The sequence below is a fragment of the Copadichromis virginalis genome, linkage group LG18, assembly GCF_057382275.1.
Source record: "Copadichromis virginalis isolate Kocher_CV1m ecotype Utaka linkage group LG18, C_Virginalis_male_GT1.1, whole genome shotgun sequence".
Classification (NCBI taxonomy): Eukaryota; Metazoa; Chordata; class Actinopteri; order Cichliformes; family Cichlidae; genus Copadichromis; species Copadichromis virginalis.
The window spans coordinates 20,767,585-20,788,393 of record NC_140635.1 but is presented as its reverse complement, the minus strand read 5'-3'; the positions used below and the strand labels follow the sequence as shown (position 1 = coordinate 20,788,393).

The 20,809-nt window shown below is 38.4% G+C and overlaps 2 protein-coding genes across 2 annotated transcripts; both read right to left on the bottom strand.

Annotated features, from left to right (window-relative positions):
• Window positions 1–402: 402 nt before the first annotated feature.
• On the bottom strand, window positions 403–4,412 carry cacybp (calcyclin binding protein). Its single transcript, XM_085439369.1, has 6 exons — window positions 4,262–4,412; window positions 3,145–3,355; window positions 2,916–3,012; window positions 2,725–2,824; window positions 1,641–1,735; window positions 403–1,468 (listed from the first exon to the last, which is right to left on the bottom strand). The coding sequence occupies exons 1-6, from the start codon at window positions 4,277–4,279 to the stop codon at window positions 1,306–1,308; spliced, it is 684 nt and encodes a 227-aa protein (XP_085295495.1). The 5' UTR covers window positions 4,280–4,412; the 3' UTR covers window positions 403–1,305.
• A 1,646-nt stretch (window positions 4,413–6,058) lies between these two features.
• Window positions 6,059–7,847, bottom strand: mrps14 (mitochondrial ribosomal protein S14). The gene is made up of 3 exons (XM_085438873.1): window positions 7,724–7,847; window positions 6,590–6,754; window positions 6,059–6,434 (listed from the first exon to the last, which is right to left on the bottom strand). Exons 1-3 carry the CDS (start codon window positions 7,838–7,840, stop codon window positions 6,252–6,254), a joined length of 465 nt encoding a protein of 154 aa, XP_085294999.1. The 5' UTR covers window positions 7,841–7,847; the 3' UTR covers window positions 6,059–6,251.
• Window positions 7,848–20,809: the final 12,962 nt, after the last annotated feature.

Below are 20,809 nucleotides of genomic sequence, written 5' to 3'. Positions count from 1 at the left end.
ACACCATACCATGTCAAAAGTCACTTTAATCACCTTTCTTCCCTGTTCTGATGCTTAGTTTGAACTTCAGCAGGTGGTCTTGACCTGATGCCTACATATCTGAATGGAGATGCTGCCAAACAAGTGGGTAATTAGATATGCACGTTATCGAGCAGTTAATAACCATGCATTTAATAGTGGCCAGTATATGCATATTTTACACAACCCATCCATGTCTCCAGGACAATTACTTCTGCATGAGGCAAATCACATCTTGTAATTTCATAACACATCTAAGATACGACTCCGTGAAATATTAACTGAGAAGGCTAGCTGAAAACGTCAGCCAGTGGATATAAATGGCAATAAAATGCTTAATAACTTTTAAATCTAATTTTAAGCTTGAAAGACAGATGGAAAAACTGAGTTCAACAGCTGTATTTATGAGAGCAGAGAACAACCAGCAACAGTGAAAACATACATTTTTCACAATGTCGGAAAAAAAATCTGCAAAAATCAGTCACATCAAGTATTTCAGAATATGTAACTTAAAAAAAGGATTGTGGAAAATGTAGTTTTAAACATACCTGCATGCAGTACAGTATTACACTAGGCTGACACAAGATAGTTTACTGTCTTTGTATGCTACGTGACTTATTTGTGGATTTACAAAATCATACAGCTGATGTAAAGATTAAAAAAAAAGAAAGAAAACTATCCTCAGGTTTACTTCATAAGTAAGAGAACTTTGGCAAATTTATAGCTGACAAAAAAGAAAGAAAGAAAAGAAATATTTGCCAAGTTAATCTGTACTGATTTTCAACTACCATGGAAAATGAACAATTACATTTACCCTGGTCCAATTTAAACCACAACAAGACATTTTATTGAAACAAGCCAGGACAACAAAAACAGCTGTGAAATGACTGAGCAGTGGTCCTTTAACTCTTTAAGTGCGACTTCACAAAACACATAGGGGAATGTATGTAAGTGGGGAAGCAGACAACATTTTCCCTGCTTTCTACCCACAGGTTGGACTCTTAACGTCAGCTGTGATGAAATGTGTGCGTTCTTGCAGTCTTCAGGTCATCACGTGATGGACTCCATCCTTTTGCTTGAGTGACAGATGAGTTGTAGCCCATCACTAAGAACACCAGCAGCCTGGTTTTCAAAGCAGGGCCAAATTGAGGCCATCCCGAGCTTAGACATTACTTTAGACAAATTATTTATGAGCGGTGTATGTAGACTTTACTTTGAATAATTAAGTCATGCCTGCTTCAACCTTTGGAGCTCTCATTTGGTCCTGCTGTGGAAAAGTGGCAATATTTAATAGTCCATCATCTCCTCTCCTCTTAATTTCTTTTCTTGGGACTCTGTCCAAGCTTTGTTGATTGTTCTCTTCATCTCGTCGTCTCCCTCTGCATAAATCTTTTTCAACACATTCATCAGGCCCTCGCCGGGGTCAGCATTATCGTCAAGGCTGGGTTTTCTGTAGAAAGGCGGCAGGAAAATACTTTAATGGTGCAAATAATTCTTTGGATTGCTCTCATGTAGTATGTGTGCACCCAATCACTGCACTGCAATCACAGTGGCTTGAGACACAGCACTGTTGCTGCACTTTATTTCACAAACTAAAATCAATAAGCACATTTCTAACTCACTCTTTCTCTTTAGACTGCTTTTCCACCGCCGTTAGACAGTCCCACTTCTTTGTTGACTGCTTCTTGCACATGACCAAGACCATGTCTGTTTTTATCTGTTGCAGAGAGCAAAAGACAGTTTCAGAGTGTGGACAACAGACTGGCAGCTCAAATCAAAGACGAAAAGTGACAGGAACACTGACACTGCATTTAACAAGGTTTACGTATAATCACAATAGCCACCTTAATAAGTTAATGCAGTATATTTAAACTCATTGCTACAAGCTTAAAAATAGGGTGTCTGCTGCCCCCTAGTGGCCACACATAATTTTGTTTTAACTTTAAATGTTTTACTTTATTTGGCTTTTCATTGATGCTTACTTTTCTCTGACAAACAGGTCAATCACTAAGAATCACTACTCCAGTTTTTCTCTGCAAAATGACTAATATTTCCTGAAATCTTAAAATAAATACAAATAAATGCATCTATTTAAAATGATGCACAAGGTACCTTTTCACCTGCTTTCTTAGCTATATTGATGCGTACATGATTTTATTTTTTTTTCCCATTACTCTTCATCAAGCAGCAAGCTTACATTACAACCATCTAACATTTTTCTCTGGTTTAAAAGAGATTTAGTGTGATGGCTGCAGGAGGTAACATGGCTTAGAACTGTTGCAGAATATGCAAAGGCAATCTTAAAAAATAAAAACTTTGATTTGTCCTGCCACAGAGCTTTTGAGTAGCACGGAGTGGCTACCTGTCAAGCATTACCCTCTTGACAGACAGCAGAGGAAACCTGCATTATGCACAGCTTCATGCAAACTGATGTTTTAGCTGTGAGAGAAGGAGAGAGAGAAGAAGTATATACTGCAAGTATTTGGTCGATTACTGGCCTGCAATATCAGAGACCTACACAGTTTTGTGAAATATGGGGATAGTCTGCTGAGAGAGATTGCAACACTGCTTCCTAAAGCACACCCACTCATCTAAGATGACAAAGACTTTTGACCCAAAGCCAGCAACCGATTTCTGAAATACAAACATCTCATGGCCGCTGGGCTGAGGAGAAGAAGCTGAGTAAGCAGCAGATGATTTGTTTACCTTTTTGTAGCTGTCCTGTTCATTGATTGGATACAACAAGTTCAGAACTGTCATTTCGTGGTTTTTGCCATCTAGATCCTTCACCAGCACAGAAAATGACCTGCAACACAGACAAGGGGCAAATTCACGTGCACTGATAAGGGAACAGGAATGTATAAACAAACTGAACACTATGCTGATTATCAACTCACCGTTCTGTAAATTTGACCTCCACATTTTCTGCTGATATTTTGTGCACATCTTTCAATGCCAGATAAATTTTGACAAACTTATCTGACTGGTCCCATGCTGCAGAAAAGATGATACACATGTGAACAATTTTGAAATACTGTTTTTTCCCCTCCCCAGCTCTTGAACGCATCTTAACCGCTTGGTTTTCTCAGTAATGTTTGATAGTGCTACTCGATAACTGCCCCATACCATAGCTGGTAATCTTGACAGTGTATGCTGCCTTAGTGGCTGCAGATGGGTCTGCCTCCTTCCTAGCCTGTTGTTCTTTTTGTTGTCGTTTAGCTGCGAGCTCCTTCTCCACCTTTTTCTGCTCCTGTTTAAGTAGATCCTGAACTCTTTTCCTCTCTGCCTTCTCCAAGAGGGACCCCAGCTCCTGCAAGTCTTCCTCCAACTGTTTAATCTGTATGAGGGGAACAATACAATCACTGAGACATGCACATCCACTAATAGAGCAGTGCTGTCGGTTTGAATCCATCTACCAAACATTTGTTTAATTAAAAAAACAAAAACAAAACTATATAAGTAAATAAATGTGCAAAAACTAACATTTCATTTCTAAATAAAAATTTCTATTGTAACTTAATAAATAGTAAGAACAAAGTGCCTTCTACAATAATTATATAGTCACTAACCCATTTCCCACAATCAACTCTCGAAGTCATATTACTTTATTTAAATGTAGTCTAACCTAACTCACAACACACGTTGGAACTATGCATTTGTCTGCGATTTATCTGGCATCCAAACAGCTTAGAAGCCTGTACATATTACAGTTATTCATGTCTTGAGAGATCCTTTACAGATGTATTGTAATATGTATGTATGTATGTATGTATAATTCAAATGTAAAAGTGCTTAATGATACTGTACATGAGTGGGTCTAGTAACATCTCCAGACAGCTAACAGAGACACCGAGTAACTACCGTACTGATTTGTTTAGCAGCGCAGTAGTTGTTTTACACTGAATGATGTTGCTAGAATGTTCTGGTAGTCCACTAAAAGCTAACAGCTAAGTTGGGCCGCGAGCTACTGGCACCCACCGCCACGCACGACTACCGACTGTAATCGTATTTGCCAGACAGGCGTTTTGTTTTAGTTTACAACTGTAACGTTACCCTGGAGAAAAAAATAATAATTTTTTTTTTTTATCAGGCATCACGCAGCTGCTCGCAACGGGTTGATAGGACTGACGTTAGCAAGCATTGCACTAATTTCACTGTATCTATGTAAATCCAGCTACCGCAGCTAAACCTTAAAAGATGCAGTTTTGCTGAACACTAAACTGAATGAAACGATTCTGCTCACCTGTTCGGTTAAATCCATTCAGGCTTATCAGTATCAGCTACACTATGAAATGCCGTTGCGGTTCTTCTTCACTGCTCTCAGACTACTTTCCAGCGGCGCTTCTTTCCAAAGCTCTTCCGTCTTCTTCATTTGGCAATTTGCAAGGCCGATTACAGGTGTGCTACCGCCACCTACTGTACTGAAGTTTAATCATTGCTAAACAGCAAAGTGTCCTTGTATGTAGAGCATGACATGAATTAAATGAACCGTTTTAAGGTAATTTCAACTTTTTTACTGAACCTTTTAATGTAAAATCAAATGAATGTTACAGTTTGCTGGCTTTCAACAAACTTGCACCACTTTAAGAGACACATTCTATTTAATTGCATTATATATACGCACATTGGCCACTCGATCCTTTATCTGCTCATTAATGCAAATAACTAATCATGGCAACAACTCAGTGCATTTAGACAAGCAGATGTGGTGAAGATCAAACTGAGCACAAAAACAGGGAAGAAAGTTGATTTAAGTGACTTTTGTCTGAGTCTACTGGGACTGCTCTGAGCTGATAGGAAGGCAACATTAACTCAAATAGTCACTCATTACAATCATGGTAGAAAAAGCAGAAGCAGCATCTCTGAATGGATAACATAGAGGAAAATTTGTGTTTTGAATGATATAACCTCTATTAAAAACATGAACATAAGTGCACTCACACACACACACACACAGGTGTACAAGCAGGTACTCACAGACACACACCATCTTGGTTGGCTGCTGCCTCTAAACGTATCATGAATTATTAGTACTGTATGCTGCTTAGCAACATTCACTATTATTTACTGTTACTGATGCTTATGTTGGTTGTTGCTGTGGTTTCCCTACTGTGTTGTCTTCTTTTTCTCTCAGCAGGTGATCACGCAGATTGTCATCATCTTTTCTCTCTCTATCCCTCTTCTCTATTTATCTTTCCCTCTCCTTCTGTTAATTCTCTTCCCAACCTCTCTTTCTTTCTCTTTCCCATCCCCTGGTCCTGTCTGTTCTGATTGTAATAACTCAAAATGAAAAATTAATTAATAACAACAACAAGAACAACAATAATAATAATTATGAAGGTTGAATAAAATATGACAATCAAGTGGACCAGTATAGCAAAAGCCGTAATGGTCTACTTGGGAAAATAAATCTGGTGGGCATTTTTCTTGGCCTTCAGAAAATAATTCTGCTACAGTGCCGGAGAGGACACAAAAAAATTAAATAAAATAAATCTCAGAAAACCAGTTTCTTTTCATACTCCACTGATTTTTTTCCACAACACACAACATATCAAAACAACAGCAGCAGAAAGACATTGAGTGCCACTCGTCACCTAAGAACAGGAAACTGAGGCCACAATTCACACAGGCTCACCAAAATTGGAAGAAGATTGGAAGGAAGATTGTTGCCTGGTCTGATTAATCTCATTTCTGTTGGAACATTTTATGGTAAGACCAGAATGTGGTGCTAACCAAATGAAAGCAAGGATCCATCCTGCTTTGAAGCAAACGTTCCACACGTTTGGTATTTGTTACATCTTAGATACTTTTCAACTACATAAAAGACCAGTTATATATTACATACAGAATAAATGAAAAGAAAGTAAGTGAAAGGAAAATGTGGGCTTTCTTGCCTATGAATTACATCTCATTTTAGGGCAGCCATTACCTTAAAAAATAACTTACTTCTTTTCCTGTGACAGTAGAAGGTGCTAAACTTTTATAAAACTTTTATATTACACATAACATTTTATAATAAACCAAGACACTCACAAAACTGTAATGTACAACAATATTCATTTATTTATCAGTACTCATATCAACTTTCTCATTTTTTATATTAAGAAGGCTAATAAGGAAGCAACAGCACCTTACTGACCAAGGAAAACATAATTTACACAAGTAATCAAATGTAGCTGTCTATTGATAACCACTGAAAAATCTTGTTTTTCAAAATGTCCAGTGAGACCTCATCACCACCTTGCTCTCAGAATCCCAGACATCTGATTGTGGTCAGCTAGATGACGAAAGACAATACGGCTAAGACGCCACCTCCGCTTCACTCCTCGTGGTCGGGAAGTCATCACACACCTGTTACGTATCCTCACAGGGCAGCTGTCTCTGGGTAGTGCTGAAATCTCTTTGTCTGCTATCTCCTGCAAAAAAAATGAATAAATAAGTAAACAGACATTAGTACTTCACTCTGTACTAATGTCTTTTCAAGGATTCATTCTGTAACAGTTCAATCATTACCATTGCTGAGTTATTTATTAATACACATATGACTTAGACGTCCTTCTTCAGTGTATACCTGAAGCTCTTTGGGTAGGATGGTGTTCTTCCTCAGTGCGTTAATTCGTAACCTCTCATCAGCATAGTCAAAGGCCATCTGCCTCCTCTTGACATCCCTCAGCATCCTCCAGTCAACATAGTAACTTCTCACCTGCTCCACCGCCCCCCAGCAGCTCCTCAATGCCTGCAAACAGTGCTCCTTCAGTTAGTGAACAAGTATTTAGTCTGCCTCTGTACTCAATTACACACACTGTAGCTCTAACTGTCTGAACCACCTTTAGGCCCTAACAATTTTCAGACAAGCCAGAGCAGTCTAAATCAAAAGCTGATTATTTCGGCTCATCTGCACTGCCGTGTGCCATTTGGACAAGCTTTCACTTGAAAATACAGCATCTGACCTGATGTTAGCAGTTTCAGTTCTATGACAGAAATCAAGTTTGCCCGAATTAGAGCATCAGGTGCCCAAGACAACAGACACACAGATGTGAGCCAAAAAATAAATGAAACCTCCTTCGTACGCTTCCGAAATAACAGAGGGGGAGAGACCCTGGTGATTCGGACATAAAACTATTACATGCAACTTCTGATGATCCATTGAAAACTTGCCTTCCTATGACGCTTGCATATTCCACACAGATCGTGTTAACAAAAGGCTCACTTTGCAGGTTCAAGTAAAACTAAACAGGGAATAATTTTATCCATATAACGAGCGCTCAGCTGTAAAAGAAATCGGTTGCTCTTGAGGGATAACGGGCCACAATTAATGCTAACAAAGTCATCATTTTATTCAGCTTAAATATCTTGCTTTCAAGATCATTAGAAGCCATAGCCATAGCAGTAAAAATAAGTTAATCACTCAACCTTTCTTGCTAGAACAAGCACGGGAACTGAGCATATACTACCTGTCCTCTTATAATTTTCATGTATTATAAGAGGACATGTATCATGTCCTGTTAAACCCTTCAAAGAACCATACTGAGCCAGGTTTGACACATAGCAGGCTTAGTAGCCGCGAAGCTAACGTCAGAACGCTAGTTACATCAATAAAACAGCCAATGTTACATTTATCGACCGAAAGTCAGAGATAATAGATTGAGTCTGAATGAAAACACAACCTCAGCTAATACATGCAAGATTACCGTAAATGCTTTACCTGTTTTGGGACGCAGACGGTGGAATAAAGGGCATTTAACCCCAAACATGTTAGTCTGTTAACCGCCATATTGGATTTGACTTGCGCGAAACCACCGGAGGTTGAAAGAAAAAACATTCAACTTTACCGCCACCTATCGACCTGGAGTGTGACCAGATAAAATGAGACGTACAGTGTCTAAAAAAATGTCAAATTTATGAGCGAAAACGCGACACATTTACAAGTAAAGCGTGACAAATTTATGAGAAAAAACTCGTAAGAGGGAAAAATAGGAAAATTGTGTCTTTTTTTTCAATCAAAGACAGACTTCGCCTCACTTTTCTATCTTAAACTGCAAGGAAGTTCACATATACTACAAGCTGATTTCTGTTTAAATCGCTATGTGAGTGTTCAGCGATTGTGAGCATTGAAACATGTATTTTGTTTTTCATGATTTATCTTTGTAGACAGCTTCTACAGACACCTCCCAACCAGTCCCGTTGATAATGGGATTTCAACATTTCTTATGAGTTATTGATCCCAAACATTCTCTTCAACCTAACCACGAACACTTAAGTGATATTGCTCCCTTTCTTTAAAAAAAAAAGAAAAGAAAAATTGTTTGCAAGCTTTTCTCGCATTATTCTTACATTTTTTTGTCTCAAAAATATATTTTTTCTCACTTTTACTCTGTCCACAGTGTAAATCACAGTATAATAAACAAATATTATTCAAATAACTGATGCTCAAGGCAGTTTATTTTGTAAGGTTGAGACCTTACAGCAGGGGTGTCCAACTCCAGTCCTCGAGAGCTACGGCCCTGCAGCTTTTAAACACATCCTTCTTCCTGAATCAAATAAATAGCTTATTATCAGGCCTGAAAACTTGATGGCATGCTGAAGAGGTAATCCAACCATTTGATCCAGCTGTGTTGGAGTAGGGATGCATCTAAAAGCTGCAGGACAGTAGCTCTCGAGGACTGGAGTTGGACATCCCTGCCCTACAGTAACAGAGAGAAAACCCCAACAATTAAGTAACACCCTATGAGTAAGGGCTTGGTGGCAGTAGGGAGGGGAAAAAAACCCTTTTAACTGGAAGAAACCGTGGCACAACCAGGCTCAGGAAGGGGCAGACATCTGCTGTGACCGGCTGGGGGAGGAAGATAGGACAAATGACACTCTGGAGAAGTGAGCCAGAGATGAATGATAACCATTAATTAAATGTAGATTTGTGTATAAACACATATAGAGTGAAAAGAGGTGAGTGAAGAAGAAACACTAAGTGCTAATTATGGTGAAGTTAATATTAGATTTTTGCAGCAGCATTACATTTGTTATTACATTTACTTCATCAGTGCTGAACCTGCTGTGATTAGTTTTGCTTTGAGTCTCAAGTAACTGATAATCCCCTTTGAGAACATGCTGTAACAATCTGAATTTACTTGAATTTTTAGTCACGTGTAGTACCATTTGACCACCAGTAGGTGGCAATGTAGTCCTTTCATGATAAGGTCATACTCTCTCTCTCACCACCCACCATGACCAGGGCCCCTGTTCCAGCTGAATCTAAACCTTGTGTCTTAAATCTTCTGAAGCACAGAGTCATCTCTGCTTCCCCAGCACTTCTAACAATGAAACCCTTGTGTTTTAAGGAAGCACATATATTAAACAGTGTGCTCTTCTTCTTTCAACATATGTCTCAGCAGGGTGCTGTCTTTAATAGATAAAAAAAAAGCATATAAGCAGAATGGGTTACTTTCTTAAACAGTTCCTCAGTACTCTGCAGCCTGGAGGAGATGCGTTTTTGGATAAATATTAACACATGACAAACTCCAGGCAGTGCTTCCTCTATAAAAAGCATTGTTATGAACCAGGCTGGAAAATTGGTATAGGGATCTAAGCACTGACTTAAATAATAAATGACTCAAAAAGTAAGCACATTACTGCTTACAGATAATGGTATTTGTAAACCTGTCACAGCACCAAGCGTATTAATGTACCAAGAAATTACCTTAACTTTTTTTGTAATGGATGTCAAAATATTCGGCTGTCTTTCATTTTCTGGGTTAGCGGGAACAACTCTTTATGAATCACTGTAATTGCAAAATTATTTGGTTTGTCAACCAGGAGAAATGTTTTTGAAATTTGCGAAAACACAGCTTTTTCATTTGACAGCACCAGTTTATCATACTTAAATTGCTTTTTGGCTCCGAGTTAGTTTTGGCCCGTAGTTCAAAACTTCCCGACACGGCTGTTCCAAGATCATCATGACGAAGGCAGAATTTTTCTGTCAGTGATTTCTTTTACTTTCCTGAGCAGAGTTGAAAAGGTGACCCGTTGCAATTAGGAATAAACGTTTGTGATGGAGAGAGGAAGTTAAAAATATTCCTTAATCAGTCCTTAAACAATTTGACAAGATAAGAGTAAGGTACTCTTTTAATGATAAAGGGTCATCATTCAAATATAGCACAGGTAATATAAAGTAGTTATAGTTTAGAGAGCTTATGGGGGGCAATGCTGGTCAGTCTCATTCAAAGCAATCGACCTAACATATGAAAACAACGAGAACAGGTGGTGTTACAGATTAATGCATGCAAATCGAACTTTAATTTAAGCTGGCAACATCCTTTGTCATCATTATTTCTCAAGCAGCGAATCTATTCTAAATGACTTGGGACGAACAGCTCTGCAGCTGCACTGACAGAGTAAAGAGTGGGAGGTACTGTGTCACTGTATAACAGCAGTGTGATAGGGGTCACCGGTGACAAATGTCCAACGTGCCAGCAGATAATTTAAATTAGATCAATGATATAGTGTTTCTTGCCCGCTGGCTTTAGGGAAGTGATGCAATTTCAAGGTGTCTTGCGCTGGTGTCACCCTGGTGCACCAGTGCGCTTTACAGAAGATCCGCAGATCTAAGGTCAGATCACAGCTAAGACTGGGGTAATTTGGACACAAAATCAGGCGATATGAAACTGAGATGTAACTGAGAGAAGTTGCAATTGCTCACCGAGGTGGCCTAATGAGTAAAAATAATGGTGCAGCGGTGAACTCAGTCAACACCCATGACGTGATGTAACCAAGCAGCAGCTCGGATCACGGGTTACACCAGAGGGTTACACAAAAGGCTAAACCACCATCAAAGGGTCTCTATGTACTCAAGATGATGTGGGTGTTGGGCTTGGTTCTGAACTACTCCAAGCAAAACAACATCTTTAAAGTAGCGACGTACTTGCAACAGCTACAGTGGGGCAAAAAAGTATTTAGTCAGCCACCGATTGTGCAAGTTCCCCCACCTAAAATGATGACAGAGGTCAGTAATTTGCACCAGAGGTACACTTCAACTGTGAGAGACAGAATGTGAAAAAAAAAAAAAATCCATGAATCCACATGGTAGGATTTGTAAAGAATTTATTCGTAAATCAGGGTGGAAAATAAGTATTTGGTCAATAACAAAAATACAACTCAATACTTTGTAACATAACCTTTGTTGGCAATAACAGAGGTCAAACGTTTACTATAGGTCTTTACCAGGTTTGCACACACAGTAGCTGGTATTTTGGCCCATTCCTCCATGCAGATCTTCTCGAGAGCAGTGATGTTTTGGGGCTGTCGCCGAGCAACACGGACTTTCAACTCCCGCCACAGATTTTCTATGGGGTTGAGGTCTGAAGACTGGCTAGGCCACTCCAGGACTTTCAAATGCTTCTTACGGAGCCACTCCTTTGTTGCCCGGGCGGTGTGTTTTGGATCATTGTCATGTTGGAAGACCCAGCCTCGTTTCATCTTCAAAGTTCTCACTGATGAGAAGGAGGTTTTGGCTCAAAATCTCACGATACATGGCCCCATTCATTCTGTCCTTAACACGGATCAGTCGTCCTGTCCCCTTGGCAGAAAAACAGCCCCATAGCATGATGTTTCCACCCCCATGCTTTACAGTAGGTATGGTGTTCTTGGGATGCAACTCAGTATTCTTCTTCCTCCAAACACGACGAGTTGAGTTTATACCAAAAAGTTCTACTTTGGTTTCATCTGACCACATGACATTCTCCCAATCCTCTGCTGTATCATCCATGTGCTCTCTGGCAAACTTCAGACGGGCCTGGACATGCACTGGCTTCAGCAGCGGAACACGTCTGGCACTGCGGGATTTGATTCCCTGCCGTTGTAGTGTGTTACTGATGGTGACCTTTGTTACTTTGGTCCCAGCTCTCTGCAGGTCATTCACCAGGTCCCTCCATGTGGTTCTGGGATCTTGGCTCACCGTTCTCATGATCATTTTGACCCCACGGGATGAGATCTTGCGTGGAGCCCCAGATCGAGGGAGATTATCAGTGGTCTTGTATGTCTTCCATTTTCTGATGATTGCTCCCACAGTTGATTTTTTCACACCGAGCTGCTTGCCTATTGTAGATTCACTCTTCCCAGTCTGGTGCAGGTCTACAATACTTTTCCTGGTGTCCTTCGAAAGCTCTTTGGTCCTGGCCATGGCGGAGTTTGGAGTCTGACTGTTTGAGGCTGTGGACAGGTGTCTTTTATACAGATGATGAGTTCAAACAGGTGCCATTCATACAGGTAACGAGTGGGGGACAGAAAAGCTTCTTACAGAAGACGTTACAGGTCTGTGAGAGCCAGAGATCTTCCTTGTTTGAGGTGACCAAATACTTATTTTCCACCCTGATTTACGAATAAATTCTTTACAAATCCTACCATGTGAATTCATGGATTTTTTTTTCACATTCTGTCTCTCACAGTTGAAGTGTACCTCTGGTGCAAATTACTGACCTCTGTCATCATTTTAAGTGGGGGAACTTCCACAATCGGTGGCTGACTAAATACTTTTGTGCCCCACTGTATAATTAATTGCATGCTTTAGCACTACATCTAAAGTCTTTATAAAGTCCTTAAGTTCCAGGGAGACACATTCAAGCCATAGGAAAAGTCTACTAATACATACCAGACAGCCACGAGCAACCAGCTAACCTTCCTGGTATTCATCAAAGATACCTTCTCCTCTAGTGGTTTATGCATTCTTTCATCTAACCCTAAACAAGATGATTAAAACAAACAAGGATCTCTTGGCTGATCAAACATGAGGCTCATTCACTACGTACCACATGCAGATGAAAATGTGACAGGAGTAGTACGTCTGTATATTTTCTGTGTGCGTGTGTTTTTTTACGGTGTGTTTGATTCAGACATAACACGGTTTTCAGGGGATGGTGGAAGTGGCATGTTTGCTGCCAGCATCTCTAAGCTTTCCTACCCAAATATCTGATGTAAAATAGATGCAGAGAAAAACACTCTGGATCCACATCAGATTCCTGGGTAGAAACGACTGTGTCCGCACGTCTGATCAGAATGATATTTCCAAAGCTTGTAGGCAATAAACAAAGTGTCATTTTTCTTCTTACTGGATTGGTTTTCCCACATTTGACCTGTGTCAACATGTCTTGTGAACATTATTCATACACAGCCCGTATAAATAAACTGCACTGCAGCCCTTTGGCAGCTCAAATATTAGACACTAGTTTGAATGCAGTCATATCCAGCAATTCCTTATCATAGCTATTCCTATATCATATATTATTTTTATGTGACCGTGATATGAAATCAAAGATGAATTGCGTCCCTCATCTGCTTAAAGATGTGGCCAATTGGAAACATAGTCAGTCAGTCATACTTTTATTCATAATTTAGCTCATTTCAGGTATGTCATGTAAACTGAAAACTGAAATTAATAAACAAATAACTATATTTTATTCTTGGAAAAAAAAAATACACTTAACAGACTGCTTTAGTTCTATTTTATCTATAAAGCTCCACATCACAACAACAGTCGTCTCAAGGCTCCAGCCTGATAGGAAGGCAGCAGTAAGGTAGCAGTTAAATAACCAAGGTATGTAAAAGAACATCTCTGAAGGCACAATAGGTCAAAGCATGAAGCAGATGGGCTACAGCAGCAGAAAACTACACAGGGTACCAATCCTATCATCTAAGAAAGGAAATTTGTCCACAGTTTTCAGCTGGTTTGATGAATCTTGATTTCTGCTTCCACATTTGATATTGTGTAAACAATATCAAAGTATGGATCCGTCCTGGTTTGTATCAACAGTGTATTGGTCGCTTTATGGAGTGGGGGATATTTTGTGGAACATTTTGGGTACCTCAGAATCAACTAAGCAGCACCACAGCCTACCTGAGTGTGGTCTCTGACCATTTATCACCAAAGTGTCCCGTGGCTGCTTCCAGCAGGATAACATGCAAATTCACAAAGCTCAGACTTGTTTCGAAACATGACAGTGAGTTCAATCAAATGATCTACACAGTCACCAGTAGATCCAGTAGAACAGTTCTCTGGGTCAGAGGTGGTTGCCAGACTGTTTCAGTCAGCAGTACCTTTAATAAATACTTATCATAGCCAAATTATACAGAAGAGCATCTCTGAATGCATTATAGATGGAACCTTAAAGCAGATGGGCTACAGCCGCAGAAGACTGCAGAAGAAGAGCATGAGACTCAGCTGGTTATCATATAACTTAATGCCACGGCTGAGTATTATTGCTGACTATGGCCATGCATTCATGACAACAGTATAGTCGTCTTATATTTTCAGCAGGATAATGCGGCCTTTCACAAACTTTAATAGCATGCTGGTATCTTTAAATGGCCTTCACATTCATCAGATCTCAATGCAAAAGAATATTTTTGGGATGTGCTAGAACAGGATATTCACATCATGTGCAGCTGAAAAATCAAAAATCTCTGGCAATATATATATGCTATTATATATATATGTGTGTGTGTTGCAAAATAATGCAACTCACTCAATTTCAAGTTGTAGACAATTTTCTCTGTGTTTTCATTTCTTCTAAATGAAAGTAATCTACATAGTCTACTTTCGTGTGCCTCTTTATAGCTTCTCTAAACACACCATAGTCATTTAACGTCAAGAAAGAATTCTGTGTTGAAAGACCAGCCATTGCACACATGGTACATTCTGTGATACTGTAAACTGATTTCAGTTCATTTTAGAAATTACACCATTTCTATGAAATAACAATCAAATGCATGTAGTACTGTAAATGGAGCACGAAGGAAAAACTGTAACAGTGAGACATTTGCTGTGTTTCTCTGGCAGAGTTAAATAAATAACTCTTTCGCCTACAGATGTTATAAACTTTACAATCTCAGCCACAGTTTTCAAGTTTTCAACTGCTCCTTTATTCGGAACCGGATGTCTTGGGCATTCCTCCCCCCCCCCAAATGAAAAGAACCAAGCATATGCTACTGCATTTAAAGGCACTTTAATAAATCTTTGACAAAGCAAACCTTTCAGGCTGGATTTTTGATCACGGAAACTCATGCAGAAGTCTACAGTATATTTAAGCAATGTGAACACTTGCCTTAAGATGTGAGAGAATCTGCAAAATTAGGGGAGAAAATGATCCTTGAAGCCTTCTAAAATTTCACAAATAAACACATTATTGAGATAAACACTGATAAGGTTTTGTTCCACAGTGACTGCATTTTAATCAAAAAAGATTCTTACATCTACGAACTGATTTTCAGAATTCCACATTTCTGTAAAAGAAACAAAAACAACAACAACAACAAAAACAATCAAGCAACATAGACACTGTTCGTGTTACTGCATCAGGATAGGTGTTAAAATATCTTCTCTTTAGTGGCATTTCAGCATGGAAACTCTGTTGCTTCTCAGTAATCAGTGTGCATTTGAACCAGATACAGCTCATTTAGCAAGAGGCCATAACCTGACTGACTTGGAGGTCCCTGCTTTGCATTGCTCAGGAATGTCCAGCATTCCCCCAGGAGGGACAGACCATTCAGCTTGCAGGCAAGTATGCTATGTATAGGTTAGTCCAGATGCCAGACAGACATTTAAGGTTAATAAAGTACACAACAATGATTTGCAGTTAAATGGAATTGAGCCTTTAATAAAGGGGAGTGAAAAAAAGATTTTGGTTTTATTTTAATAAAAAATGTATGAAAGTTTATAGTAAAGTTAGTACACATACATACCTAACATATTAATACCAGTATGTGGCACTTTTAATCAGTGTTAGGCCAAAGATTTATTTTTAAATTCAGGGTATAGCAGATGCATAAATAATATGATTGAAATGAAGATGATAATTTACTGAAACTTGATTTATCTGTGTGTACTTACATCACAACTCTCTTCCAGTCTGGATAGTGTTAGCATGAGTGTTATGCAACTTTATCATTATTTTGTCCTGGCTGATGAGTCACCAACTTAATATTGTCAATCACAACACCATAAGAAGGGGAAAAGTTAGTATTTTGAGTCCCATCTGCAGATATGCTACATTTAGTAATACTCAACCTAGGGGAGTCTTTTTTCTAAAGTCACAATTCACCTCTCCAAGCAGTGCTGGTTGTTGTGGGATTAAAAGGTCTGTTGCGTAAACTTATAAAGTCTGAATTTATTTCCAATACTCCTCTTTCCTGTGATTTGGAGATTTGATATTTAGTTCATTGGGAAGATGGAAAAAAAAGAAGAACTTTGGATTTGAATGGACTCGTTGCTTTGGTAGAGAAGGGAAGAGAAGGGTAAAAACACATCTGTGATTATACTCACAGGGCCATCAGCCACCCTATAGGAGGTATAGTGCACAAGCTTTGACCGCACATCCTTCTTGTACCGAGACTGCTGGTGACGAATTACAAGGCTGAAATAATTTCCTATGTGTCAGTGTTAGAAGAAGTCTTCTTTCGTGTGACCTCGCTTTTTCTGTGTTTGCAGTTGAACCATATTGATATAGCCAAAGAATAAGGGGTTTCTAATTCTTCTGCAAGAATGAAGGTAGTGTGTTATTTGCCCCTGTTAAAAAGTGCCTCTCTTTCCAAGTAGAAAGCCTTGAAGTCTTGGCCCTGCTTAACTCATACTTACTGTCTTTTAAAATGCATTATCTTAGCAAAGAGAAGATAAAGCCATATATATATATATATATATACATATATATATATATATATATATATATATATATATATATATATATATATATATATATATATATATATATATGCATATATGAAATTGGTGACAATTTGTCACACATTCCATAAAGACATTACGGTAAGTCTGGTAATTTCCCTGGTTGGATACATTTTATAGAGGAAGCCACAAAATAGTACTCCATGACTATTTATGCTGTAAAAAGAGAATTAACCTCCAGTTTTTACAAGAAGTGATGTAAGTTTTCCTGCTCCAGCTTGTCCCACTTTTAATTCTCACCTTTTCTCTCTTCTCCTGAGGCCAGCTCACTGCTGTCGCGTCTTTAAGATCAGAAAGCATAAGGAGTGCTAAGTTATGTCAGCTGGGTGAATGGAGGTCAGGTCTCCCCACGGCGACACATGCACAGGAGGACCAGACCCTGATGACTGGTATCCACATTAGCCCAGGAAGCTCTGTAACAGCTGCTGACACCAACTCATCTGTCACGCTGCTGCTCGACTTCCCCTGTCTGATCCAATTAACTTGTTTTCAAATACGCTTCACTGACTCCCTCTATATGAATTAGGACTCATTAATTATCATTCTGATGGCAGCTTCATCTTATTTTATGAATCAAAGCGCATGTAAGTGCCAAGTAATTTTTACCGTAGTGTTTTTTTCTTTGTGTAAAATTTAGAGTGACAAATGTATTCATATTTTTGTTAATGGTTTTAGAAATGGTTTTGTGAGGCAAAGCATATGTGTCACAAGACTTCTGACAGATCACAGGTCTGATGCCAGATCACAGCCGTAGCAACATGTTGTCAGATCATTTTCAGCACTTTGCAATACACTATCTAACAAAACAGAAGCCAAAATAAAAAAAGAAATATGTTGATTGCTCACCAGAAGTCGAATAGCTTCAGCCGCTAATCACGATGTAGACAAACAGTTACTCCACATATGTTGTATTTACCACTTTCTGTGGTTGGAAAAGAACTAAAGCTTTACTGTGGTGTGTGTTAAAGATCACTGGAGATAACAGTTTGAATGTGTGTTACGCTGGTGTATGAGTGTCCGCAAGTGTTCGTACCATATATCCCAAATGTGGAAGGAATTAAAGATGTCTAACCGCACAACATGGGCTCTTAAGGAAACACATTCAGCAAAACTTTCATATGGCTTTAATCTGTTTTCCCGGAAATGACTTCAGCTTTATCTACATGTATGGTAGTTTTCTCATCTAATCTGCTTTCCACCAAAGTCACACACCAAGACCTTTGACAACTGTAAACATGTAGAAAATGACTCTGAAGCTAGTGTTGGCTACAATTCCCCTGATACGATCTTGTCATTTCTATGTAAACAAGGAGCAAACGTTTTGCCTGTTTTTTGGCGTTTTTCTTTTTTTAGTAGAAATGGAAAAATCTGCTTTTTAACCACAATGATGGAAAATTGTCAGCTCTGAGTTGGCTGTTTTTATCTACCATAATTACCCTCAGACAAGCCAGGCATTCAGTAGGTCTTTAAACACATTTCATGTGTTAGATATCTGAGGGTGCTATTTGGACCTATCTGTCAGTCCTCATTTCACAACAGGCCTTCATAGTGTAGCTCCCCCTCAGCTCAAATCAGTGCTCTCAATCAACAGCTTCCAGATCCATGAGGAGACACGCATTCAGCGTTTCTGTTAGCGTGTGCATGACTAAATGTGCCATATGATTCAAAGGGTAGAGTTAATGTGCTTTTTGTATATTTATATGGAGCAATGAGGGTTCAGGTCTTCATTACTAAAATGGTTGTTTAAGAACAGAATTACAAGCTGTCGTTATAAATGTCTGATGCTGATCAAACGTATTTACACTAATGTGGTTGCAAGCCTCAGACAATTTTAAGTTCTCAAGTTCTGATAAACTTCTAAAGGCTAAATGTTTTCATGATGGGTGCTAAACCTTCTCAGTAGATTCTAATGAAACCTTTTAAAGTTTAGTAATGTTGAGTAAACAGTTTGATGTTCTTGCTGAAAGTTAAAAGAAGGGATGACTAACAATGCTATTCTGAGCTAACCTGTTAGCTTAGCATAGCATAAAAAACAAGAAACTGAGTTTTTCTGTAGAGTTCTTGCAGTTTCCATTATTTAGTTTAATATCTATTTGATTGACTTAATTAGATAGAGCTTCAGAGGTGCTGGTATGTGCGTTTTGATACCTTTAGGCAGACCCAAAAACACCCATCAGAGTTTATGCTAAGCTATTTCTGTGTCGCAGATCTTATACTTTTGTATATAAACTTGCATTTTCTTTTAGCTTCCTGGCAGGTATTCTATACATAGCCAACGTTTCTGTACTAACCTATGTATAGAATACCTGCCAGGAAGTTAAAAGAAAATGCAAGTTTATATACAAAAGTATAAGATCTGCGACACAGAAATAGCTTAGTTCAGCTTGAGCATTATTCAAGCTAACTGAATGAAGAGTGAGGTGGACAGTCTTTGAAAGGTGTACCAGGTGAGCATTTTTATGTACTTTGTTAGCCCTTTTTGTGTCTACACTTAGCCAACGTTTCTGTACTAACCTAAGTGTAGACACAAAAAGGGTTAACAAAGTACATAAAAATGCTCACCTGGTACACCTTTCAAAGACTGTCCACCTCACTCTTCATTCAGTTAGCTTGAATAATGCTCAAACTGAACTAAGGTCTTTCTGTGTCTCAGATCTCATACTTTTGTACAAAAACATACCTTTCTGAATCTATAGTAAGTATTGCTACATGCAATGTACCACAAGCAATACAAGTGGTCTGCAGTCATAATGTTGTATGATGACTATCCTTAATAGTCACCACCTTACTGGAAAGGAGACAATGAGCCAATTTTCAGCGAGCAGGAGGAAGATATATGGTCAGCAAATGCATCCATTTATATGTGTTAAATTGTCATTGTCACTGTATAATATTTTAATATTACAACATATTTATTGAATATAATATAAAATGAAGCAAACTTCATAAAGAGTTGAACTATACTTTTGGTCAACCAAAGATGTCACAGCCACCAATATTAGGAGAGCAGTTGTTTTCTAATTTATTATATCAAATTTATAACTGCAAACTCATTTTCTAGTAAGTGCGCAGATTTGCAAATATGGAATAAAAAAAAAAAAAAAACCTAAAATTTTTATATAGCTTTGGATTAAATGATGTCGTATGTATTAATAAATAATGTTGTCATAAGTTCAGTTAATGTCATCTTTGGCATGTTTTATGTATCAGGGTACTTGCAAGAGAGTATTGGAGCAGCTTAAAAAATATTTTGCAAGATTTTTCTTCCAAGAATTACATGATTATGCTGACAGCTGCTATTTATCTTGGCTGTAAGTGAAAACAGTGAAAAAAGGTAGCCATCAAATTGAATCCAAAATCTGTTTAAGGGAATATGGCAGGACGGAAGATCCTGACATCAACACTTTATGATTTCTAGACACAGAATATTACCTAAATCTGTCTTAACCTTAACCCTTGTATGGTGTTCGGGTCTGTGAGACCCGTGTTCAGTTTTTTTCAAAAGAAAAATTAAACAATTAATTATTTTTTCACGTGTAAATGTGTTGTGTCTTTCCACTCACTCCACTTGATTATAACTGATTTATTTATAACATTTTATATAAAAGAAAAACGAGAAGCACATTAATTCATAAATGTGATCTAACAAAGGTAAAGGGAAAAAATTAACCATGTTTGCTGTTCATATGTCTTGTAATTGGGATGAAGTAAACATCTGTTGAGTAATTTAACATAAAATTGTTTGATAGTGTTAATTTGGAAAGCCAAAACTCTAGCGGGTCCACCAGACCCATGAACACTGGCTGAGTAACAAAAATACGAACACCACACAAGGGTTAAGTGAAACCCTGATTCAAGGCTTGCGGGTAAGACACAGAAAAATACTAACATTTCATGCTCTTGCAGAACTAAATTAGTAACACTCTATAACCACCATCAAAAAAGTCTTTGTGTTATGAGGATGTGCAGTTATGACGCTTTTTATTTTATCCTCTTATTGCTCTTCTTCCAAAGCTTCCTGCCACAGAATGTTGCCTTTTTTATGATTTTAATGCTGTTTTGGGAATT

Excerpts from the sequence above, each read along its gene's own strand:
- cacybp (XM_085439369.1), bottom strand. Across the intron at positions 2,825-2,915 it reads GAGGTCAAATTTACAGAACG|GTCATTTTCTGTGCTGGTGA; the intron begins GTGAGTTGATAA and ends TCTGTGTTGCAG. Across the intron at positions 1,469-1,640 it reads AAGCAGTCTAAAGAGAAAGA|AAAACCCAGCCTTGACGATA; the intron begins GTGAGTTAGAAA and ends GCCTTTCTACAG.
- mrps14 (XM_085438873.1), bottom strand. The coding sequence starts at position 7,840 with ATGTTTTTTCTTTCAACCTCCGGTGGTTTCGCGCAAGTCAAATCCAAT. Across the intron at positions 6,755-7,723 it reads CCGTCTGCGTCCCAAAACAG|GCATTGAGGAGCTGCTGGGG; the intron begins GTAAAGCATTTA and ends CACTGTTTGCAG. Across the intron at positions 6,435-6,589 it reads TCCTACCCAAAGAGCTTCAG|GAGATAGCAGACAAAGAGAT; the intron begins GTATACACTGAA and ends TTTTTTTTGCAG.